Source organism: Parasteatoda tepidariorum, chromosome 4 (genome assembly GCF_043381705.1).
Source record: "Parasteatoda tepidariorum isolate YZ-2023 chromosome 4, CAS_Ptep_4.0, whole genome shotgun sequence".
NCBI lineage: Eukaryota > Metazoa > Arthropoda > Arachnida > Araneae > Theridiidae > Parasteatoda > Parasteatoda tepidariorum.
The window spans coordinates 78,554,743-78,565,213 of NC_092207.1; the positions used below are offsets into that span (position 1 = coordinate 78,554,743).

A 10,471-nucleotide genomic window follows, 5' to 3' on the forward strand; every position below is an offset into this window, starting at 1 on the left:
TATAAGAGTTTTAATACCGAGTCAAAGTTGGTTAGATAGTTTTTATTTTCATCGCGTATTATTTTCAAAGATAGTTTAAAAATTTTATCCTATTCATTGCGTTTATAATAAAAGAAAGTTCATTTTGATTATTTTACACAACTTTAATATTGGTTTTCTATTTAAAAAAATAAGAATGGTAATTTCAATAGTGTTATAAATAACTGATAAAAATCTTTGCATAATTATGATCTCTTGTAAAATTATTTGGAGTATAATAATTAGCTTTATGTTTACCTCACTTCCTCTCTTTATTTGTATCAATAAATCTAAATAATTTCAAATATCAAAAGCTCAAATTTCACAATTCGTAATAAGTAGAGTGATTTATACATCTGAAATAACAACACAAACAAGTAGTGCACATTTGGAAAATCATAACGTGATGATAATTCAAAACGTGGGTATCCAATAAAACTCTTTTCTCATCACTGTACGAAAGTACAAAACCACCTTGCACCTCATTTACACGATGCCTGACACCAGGCTCATGACGTCACAAGACGAATGAAAACCTGATTTCACTTCCGATTCTCCTAGCCTGCTTTCAGACAAGTTTTGCCGAGCGAAAAAACTTCGAGTCAGGTCAGTAATCAAGCGAGTTATGAATGGTGTTTTGCATCACGTGATTATATTTCACTAATTCTTGCAAAGTGGAGTTTTTTAACATCAGAAATGGTGTAAATTTTCAAGTTTGTGACGTCAGAAGACTGCTTTCAGACGGCTTTTTTTTCAGTTCTTGTGTAAATAGGATGCTAAATCACAAGTGATTAAATTTCAAAGTGGCCGGATCATGCTATTTATCGAAAATGACATCATTACGCGTGGGAAGGAAGATGTTATGTATCGGCTGACGTTTATTTTATTTTAGCTATATATTTCAGTTTCACGTGAGCTCTAGATTTACTTGATTCGTATAAGTGCTTACGTAATATCAGTATTAAATTTTATTTTCATGAATTTGATTCTGAAAAAAATTTATCACAAAATTGGGTGAATAGCAAAAAGTATTTTTATTTCGAGCAAATTTATTAATTAAAAGAAATTATCATTTGGCCATATACATTATAACATTTATAATAGAATCAAACAAAATACTGTCTACAGTGGCAGTATTTATATTCATTACTTATCAGGTATTATAAAAACTTTATCTTAATAGCACTGTTATAATTTTTCCTGCCATCAGTGCCTTTTTAAAAATCAGTAAATTGAGTTATTGTTTTCTATTAAATAGCTCTTTCATTTATTTAAATTAAATATTTCGAAATATTAGACTAAAAATCACGCTTGAAAATAATGTAGTTATATATCTTGGGATCGAATGAAATATCAATTATTAAATATAAATAAAGAAAAAAAAAGATAATTTATTTAAAGCCAAAATTCATATCATCTTCTTTCCCACAAGTAGCGATGTCATGACAAACGGCGTGACCTGGCCACTTTGAAATTTAATCACTCGTGTTAAATCCAAGGCAATATGAAGCAGAAGAAATACGGTATCCTCTCCAAATGTATCTCTGGTAGAATTTTCAACAGATTGTAGAAACACTTCCTCAAGTCAAGTATAAAATATCAGCGTTCCCTCACAGAATTGCGTCCAAAGGTTTGACTATGTTTATTCGTCTTTGCAGGACGGAAGAACAAATCTCAGCTGTCACGTGCCGTATTGTTCCGTGGAAGGCAGGCAGTTACTTCACGCATGGAAAGCTCACGATGAAACAGACTGTAGGTTGTTGGTCAGCTGACTGGGTAGGATGCAGCCATTTGTCCGAAGACACTGTCCGGACCTTGCTGCAGTATGTTCCTGACGACCTGTAAGTGCTGTCGGATGTAGGGGACTGTCGGATGCAGGGACAGTGTGTGAGAAAGGCACCGCTCAGCCATGGCGAACTCCTGACGCTCGAAATGTAAGACACACAGGTTGTGGAGTGCCTTTTGATTGACAGGGTCAATTTTTAGTACTTTGCTGTAACACTGCAAAAGAAATAATAAGAAATTATGTAGACGCATATAGCAATTATTGGTATTATAACTATATAACTATTTAAATATGTATTTAACGCAATATAAGTGTAGAATAGACAGAAGCTATTATTTTTTCATAAGTTCAAAAGTTGACATGACCAGTTGATATTCAATATAAATATATTAATGACTAATACCATGTTGAATGATCAGGAAGTAAATAAATAGTAGGTATTACTTTCAAAATATTAAAGGTTTTTATGAAAAAAATATATTCTGTGAGAACCTGACTAAAGTTAACTTACTTTTCAGCCGGTATATATAAAACCACCTAATGCAAATTTTTAATACTTCTGCTTTCAATTTTTCTGCAAATGATGTCAGAAGCTATTGTTCGTAATGACGAAAATTTTTATTGAAACAAAGCTCCTAGCCCTGATACATAATATCTAGTTTCTTGAGAGTTTTGATGACCGAATCAAACACGGTTCTATATTTCAGCATAATTTTTGAACTTAATAATCAGCTAAAATCTTTAGAGTCATTGGAATTTTTTTCACTATTTAATAAATAAGCAAGCTGTTTGAATATCACGCAAATAAGATCATATTTGTCTGATCGAATTTGTGTTGTTTCATGTAAGAGATTGCTAGGTGATGGGAAAGAAACGACTGAAAAAGGCATCTCTTAGTCATCCATGACAAACTCATAAGGTTTTGATGTAAAACACACATTTTATAGCCAACCATCAAATTAAACATATTGCTACAGTATTTAGTCCTCTAAATGCATTTTTAAGCACGTGAGTTGTTTCAACGTATATTTCGGAAATTATATCGGCATTTTTATTCTTAAAAATGGAATCTCTTTTTATGTAGGTTGATTTATTGTTATAACAATTATTTGAAAGTGACAGTAATAAAAAAAATACTTTAAAAATTCAGTTTAAATAAACTGCACTTATGAAATACTGAAATGTACCAGTATGATAAATAATGTTTCATTTTAAAAGGCCAAACATGCTTCAAATGCCAAATATAAAACATTAAAACTCTTAAAAAATGAAATAAAAACATATTATGCACTGTTGGTGCACGAGGAATGATTATTTCAGTTTTTAAGAAATTAGGTAAACCCATATTTCTGAAGAGGATTGCCTTTATTAAAGCTTGAAGAAAAATCCAATTAGTAGAAAAAGAAAGATGAAGAAGACAAACATAATTGAAGATGACAGTAAATGATAAAAATATTATGAAATGATGAAAGCTCATACTGGCTAGTAACCATCACTAGCCAGTATAATTACTCCATAATTAGGAAATATATGTTATTTCGCGAAAATATAAATTTTGAAGGCAGATATAGAATCTACAAATGAAAGGCGCCATTGAGGCGAACATAGAAACACACTGCGCACACCCTTACTGTTCAAAATTAAAAATGCCAGATCATGAAAATGTTAGGATATTTTTCGTTAAGGAAAATCAATGAATCCATACATTGGCTATGAATCGTTACAATTTATTCCTTCTTGCCTATATGTTTTTCTACCATTCTTGGATTTAAAATATAAAATGTGTTGACGGTTAGAATTAAAAATGATAATTTATAAAATCAAAAAATGCAGCAACGATGTTCGAATTTTACGCAAATGCAAAATGCAATTCTCAGAGTAGTTCAATTTCCTCTCGCATACCAATGTTACTAAAAATATTATTAGTGATATTTTAGTGAAAAGAAAATGAAATAAAATGTAATAATTCAGTTTTTAAATTATAAGAAATACTTTAATCCTATATTTGCATGACAAATTTGATATTGACCTTTTCAGAAACCAATTTAGTATTCACTCAACTCTATAAATAAGAGTAATACGTAGTTAATAAAAAAACTTAATGAACCTCTTTATATTGAAAAATATTTTTTTATGTATTTATTTTCTTGTTTGGTGCAGTTGTTCATAGTATGTCAGATCTGTGTGCTAAAAATAACTCATTCCAACTTTACTACAAATATATTAACATGATTCTTTGTTATAAAAATTTTCCAAATTCATTAACAGTTCTTTTTTTGATTTCTAAAATAAATAAAGAAGTGAAATCCTTTAGCTAAAGTTACATCATTTTATAAAATCTCATTAAAAATAGACATTTACTAATACTTTAATGGAATGGAATACTTTATAATAAAATGAAATACTTTATAATAAAATCTTAAACTAAAACTTGAAACTTTAAAATTCATCTCTGGCATTTTGACTTTTCGATACTTGTTTTATATCATACAAGTAATAAACTAGAGTAAGTTTTCAATAACATGTAAAAATCAGAAGAGTATCATTCTCAAAAAAACATATGTATCTTTTTCGTACATAGCATCCTATACAAACGCAATTCATATTTCCCATCTCATGTAACCCCAACGCAAGACATTGTTAGAAAGTTTTTAGCTTTCTTGTTCCAAAGCAAGGTAGTGGGATGGATTTTTCCGAGACCGAATTGCAAGAAAAATAATCTGTTTCGATATTACTTTCCTTTCCCGTTGTCTATGCCCCTCGAACGTACTATTCAATCCTTTGAAGTCCACTAGCGTTCCAAATAAGGAGGAACTATTACTTCTCTTTCCTTGGCGATGTTATAGAAAACCTTCCAACCATTTGTCGTTCTTGGAGACATTTCTAACGGAGCGGAACACCGAGACATGACCAAAAGAAAGCGAACCATCCATCCGAGTAGCGAGAAAAAGAAGAAGAATCAGGAAAGGAAAATTACCTCTTCGGCGACATCCAGGTCCTTCAGGTGATTGACATTGATATCGGCCAATAGGATGAGGCCATTGATGTGACCTGGGTGATGCTGTGGAAATAAGAATAAAGGAGAAAATGAAAATTCTTGTAGATAGTTTCTTAAGTAAAATTGCTTAATGATACAAAGATACATTTATGAGAAAATAATGGTTCAATGCATTTCTTTTATTAAGTGCACTTTGATCTTATATATATGACTTTGTAACTTAGTTTGTGACTAAAGAAATATCTTTTTAGTTTCTTATTTTATGACTATATGTTAGAATTATTTGTTCAAATTTTCGCCCTTTAACTTTTCACGTTATTTGTAGGAACGTTTTAAATTAACAACATGTTTGTAAACAAACAATTGTTTTAATGTATTTTTAAGCAATTACAGAAAATATGAATACATGAATGTGTATTATAGTTACAGTAAAATAGTTATAGTATGTGTACTATAAAAAATAGTAATGATCTCAGCGATCTTCTATCGATTCAAGATTCAATACTCTATATACACCGAAGAACCATTCCATTATGACCACCCTACATCTATAACAATGGGCTCGCCCAGGTTTTCACGGTTTCTCGCCCAGGAACAATGTTTTCATGGGGCACGTTAGGACCCATAATCCTCATAGGACAATCCCTGACTTCTGTATGCTACTTGAACATAGTTGCAGACCAGGTTCACCCATTCATGGCACCAGTTTTTCCTGCAGGGGATGGTGTTTACCAACAGGAAAATGCACCATGTCGTAAGGGTCGAATAATCATGGATTGGTTCGAGGAACATTCCAGTGACTTTCAAGTCATGTCTTGGCCCCAAATTCACCTGACCTTAATCCAATAGAGTATTTGTGGTCCAACTTGGAAAACCAAATTCCTGCTGCCACGCTACCCCCTCGCAATTTGAGGGAAATGCAGGACCAGTTGGTGAGCGCTTGGTACCAGATACTTCAGACTACCTATCAGCACCTTGTGGAATCAATGACACGGCGGGTGCTAGCTGTTTTGAGGGCTAAAGATGGTCCTACATGTTATTAGCAGGGTGATCATAATGTAATGGCTCTTCGTTGTAATTGGCAGAAACTTTACAGCAGAGTATACATCAGTAAAAATCACAGTAAATCATAATCATTATCGTGTAATCTTACATGCACGCAAAGCAAAATTAATTTCAATGCCCGCATTTAAACTCTATGTTCCGTTTATCATCCCACTTTATGAGTTTTTCAATACAAACTGGATTATTGTAATATAAATCAACTTACACCAACATTGTTTAGATTAAAATGATGTTAAAATCATATTCGACTATATAGTTTGAACTGAATTTAATGCTTGTGATTGATAAATATTCTTGTTTCGTTTGAAACATAAGATAAAGCTCATTAGAGGTTCCATTTTCAAGAAATTTTATTGTCATTTATCCAATAATCTTTTTATTAGGAGATAAAAAATACATAATTATCATAATATTATTATTATTAAATCTCATGTGTTTAAATTGAAAAAAAAAGGGTGAATTTATGTTAAGCCTTTGTACTATTTTATTTTTCGAAAAATAAATCGGAAAGTAGAGGAAAAGTTTATGTTTTTAAAACATTTTAAATAGTCTCCAAAGCGTTAAGAAGAGAATATATAGAGAATAAAAGAAATAAATGCAAATAAAAGATTTTCGGAAAAATGGAATTCGATTTGATGTTTCTTTTTTGTTTTCCTTTTAAATCAGATGAAATTGCTGAAATCATACAATTTGAATTTGAAATGTCAGAAGCATTATGAGTTTTTACTAAACTTTTAAATCTTTGCCCACTTATAAAAGCATTGACTAAAAAAATGGAAACTATGTCACAAATATTAATCAGTTTTATTAACTATAGAAAATAATTGCATTTACAAAGCCTTTTACAATTTCCACGATCGTTGTACTAGAAACTAGAATATATCACATTAAGGTTTAACATTAGTAGAAAAAAATTAAATATGCATTTCGAAACTTTATAAACAATGTTTTCGGAAAATAGAAGCTTTTAAACATCAAAAATTATTCGATTCGAAGTAGGCGTTCATTTGTTTATGTAGTCAACTTCATGTTATAGTGACTAATGGTATGCTTATCTGTATCATCTAATCTGCAGATTGTATATTTAGTGAATACACTAAATCTTGTCTTGTCACGCAAGGAGATAAGGATATGTCATACGTACAAGACAATTTTCGAATGTATGAACTATTGCAGTAGTTTGAAATACGAAATTTTCGAACACGAAAGCAAGGTTTAGTAGCACATGCACGAAACATTATTTAAACATTAATTTACTTTCATTTTAAGGGGGGAGGTTTTTGACACTGGTTCCATGTTATGCTTGATGTTCTGTGATTATTATTTTTTGTGCCTAAATCTTTCTAATATTTAGGGAATAGTTCACAACTTTAAATGCATGTAATATTAAAGTATTTGGATCGCTTTTTTTTCTTAAAGAAAGTTGGATGTTATGCTGTAGGAGTATAACAAATACAGTAAAGATAGGCTATAAATGATTACCAGAAAAACATTTAAGTCAATTCATGGTAAATGTAACATAACATGTATAGCTGATTGAAACAGAAAGGGCTCGTTTAAATCATGAAAATAGAGCCGCGATAGCTCAGGGAATGGAGCATTCGGCTTCCAATGAAGTGAGACGGGTTCGAATCCCGGCTATGGCAGGTCTGCCCGAATCCGCATCCGCCTTGCACCGACCACAGTGCTGACGTGAAATATAATCAATGGTAGACGGATCGTTGGTTAGAGTTCCCTTGCAGTCAGGCTAACCGTGAAGGGTTCTCGTGGTCTTCTTCTCCCAGTAACGCAAATGCGGGTTAGTTCCATCAAAAAGTATTCCTCGAAGGCAAATTTCTCCCAATACTTGCTCCAGGAGTTCCCTTGTCTCTTGGATTGGGTTCGAAATTACAAAGCTACAAAGTTGAACATTAGAAGTCGTGAACCCAAAAATTGGGTCGGCTGTTCACCGACAAGTTATTAAAAAATATCACGAAAATGCATCTAAGTGTTATTTTAATAACATTATTTTTTTTCAACTGACTTTTCAACTTTTATAATAGGTGAACAATTAATGAATTTCAAATCTAATGAAACTAAATTGGAAATTCTCCCCCCAAAAAACAAATCTGCTTAAAAGTATCGCTTAGAATTTAAAAAATTTGACTATTACTTCAGATGCAATGCATCTCTATCACTTATAAAGTGATTTCCAATTGCATTAAATGTTTATTAAAATGTTTTTCTTCAAGGAATTTGGGTGTTACATTTTCCAGAAGCAGGCAACAGAAAGTTCAGAAAACATATTACTCATAAAGTGCTTTCACCAAAATGTCGAAATCAATATATTTAAAGAATTATTGAAGCAGACTATTTGAAATAAATTACTGTATTAACGGGAAATAAAAATGTTTTAATTACAAAATTAACTCACTGCAGCATAAAATACATGCAACCATCTCATAAAATTACGTTATCATGCAATACGTTACAATAAAAAAAGTTTGTTGTCGTTTTACAATTATTATACCGATAATAGGTCGCATTTACTTTTTATTGAGTTATATTTTTACTTTTATCATTAATTTTACTTAAAACAGTGATCAATAAACGTGTGAATTCGAAACAACTCAAAATAAATAAATAAATAAAATTAAAAATAAACATATTCAAAATAACCATTTAAATTTCTGAAGCATTATTAATAAAGCAATTTATAAACCTTTTGCACTATAGATAAATATGGCACAGATGAATTAATCGATTTGGATTAATCAAAAAGTAAATAAAAATTTCCAGAAATTATTTAAAGAAGAAATTATCCAGAAATTGTTTAAAATTATTCCTACGAGAATCAGAAGCAGAACATCTGAAACCATACATGTGTTTACTGAAAACAAAAATGTTTTAGTCGAATAACTTTTAGTTCTGATGTAACACTCAGCTTATCAACAAGAAAAAAAATTAAAGAAAACAGGCTTCGGGTTTTGTGAGAGAAGCGAGTAAGTGAAGTCCTCTATTATTTAATAACGTTATACTTCATTTAACAATAACAAAATATTTTTACAATACATATTTAACTATACCACTTTTAATGGAACTATAATACTTTCATAATTAACTATAGCATTGATATGTATTTACTATTAATTATTCAATACATATATAACTATAGCACTTCATGTAACTCTAGCAAAAGTTATCGCTTGAAAAGAACCAAAGAATCTTTAGCCATTTCAATTATCTAAACCGAATGTGTTTCATCATTTCTAGAAAAGAAAATTAATATAAATATTTAATTAGAGCGAAGAAAGTATGTTCCATCATTCATTTCCCAACGTACATGTATCAAACTTTAATTACCATCCCTCATCAAAGTCATTAGTCCATATTCATTCGAAGTTCACTACAAAAGAATCTTTCTAAGTCGTCAACAGTGGTTCGAACGTTTCAAGCCAGAAAAGAGGAAAATCTTAACATTTTGAGAACTGTTGAAAAGGAAGCGATACAAATGTCAGCAGCTAGTGTGTTTCCGGGGGTTGGAGGGGTTAGCTGCAATAAAAAGGAACAAGAACACAAGAGAAATCGATCTTTTACGAAGCAATTACTCACCCCGAGAAGTTTCTTCAGAAAAGACAAGGCTTCCGTCTGCCTGTGCTGTTCTGACAGTAACAGAGCCAGGTTGAACAGGGCCTCGCGGGAGTCTGGCTTCTTCTGTTAAAAAGAAAATAAGAAGTACTACAGTCTTCTGTGATAGTACCACAAGAGAAACGATCTGGATAACAAGCATCACTTAAACTAAGAATGAGGAATTTTGTTCTGTCGAGCAGGAAGTTTTCCTTTTGTAAATTGCTTATTAATGCAACAAGGAATAGGGGTGATTTGAAATTGTCATTTATTTAGAGAGAATTAAAGTTGCCCTCGACGGAATTTTTCCGGGAGTACTAAGCTCTTGTTTTCACCGCTTATTGAAGAGAAGTATGTAAGAAATTTTTGAAGTGAACTGAGATGAAAGAATGCATAAAATATGAGGTTGGAAGGAATAGTTGCTTTAATGATAAATTTGTGTCTTGAATTATTTTACGAATTTTTGAAAGGGGAATTTGTTTCGTAATTTTCCGAAATTGTTATACTGCTTTAAACTGATTCTAATTTAAATGCCGAATGAAAATAAATGATAATTTTCTACTATTAGATATTTATATTTTACTGATTTTATTAAGAAAATGAAGTTTCAAAGCTATTTAAAATAGCGTCCTGTATTCATATGTGTAAAAAAATTGGTAATAATGTGATAAATCTATCTATCTATATTATATAAAACGCTAATACGTACGTATGTATGTATGTATCAATAAAACCGATGATATTTCTTTTCTCGCGCTGGCAACAGTTTTCATTTTTAATTGATTGGATTCGGTGCGCAAGAGCACGAGAGCCAGAGTGAGCATTATCAGGTTGTTCAATTCAGATTCATGCACTAAAAACATGACAATATTTAATTTAAACTCAATTAGGAATTAATTAATTAATTGAAGTGAGAATGCTTTAAAAGGCCGCTGTTGAATTGATATTTTTCTACTGGGAGCTACCTAAACGTCTAAAAAACGTTTTAGTGTTTGTAT

The 10,471-nt window shown here is 31.1% G+C and overlaps 1 protein-coding gene across 1 annotated transcript in view; it reads right to left on the reverse strand.

The window, feature by feature from the left end:
- Window positions 1-764: 764 nt before the first annotated feature.
- LOC107450269 (protein O-mannosyl-transferase Tmtc3) overlaps window positions 765-10,471 on the reverse strand; it is a 246,239-nt gene continuing 236,532 nt past the window's right edge. The window contains exons 20-22 of the mRNA XM_071180106.1: window positions 9,459-9,560; window positions 4,782-4,865; window positions 765-2,019 (exon numbers count right to left, since the gene is read on the reverse strand). Coding sequence (XP_071036207.1) covers window positions 1,783-2,019; window positions 4,782-4,865; window positions 9,459-9,560 — 423 coding nt within the window. The 3' untranslated portion in view covers window positions 765-1,782. The remainder of the gene's footprint in view (window positions 2,020-4,781; window positions 4,866-9,458; window positions 9,561-10,471) is intronic.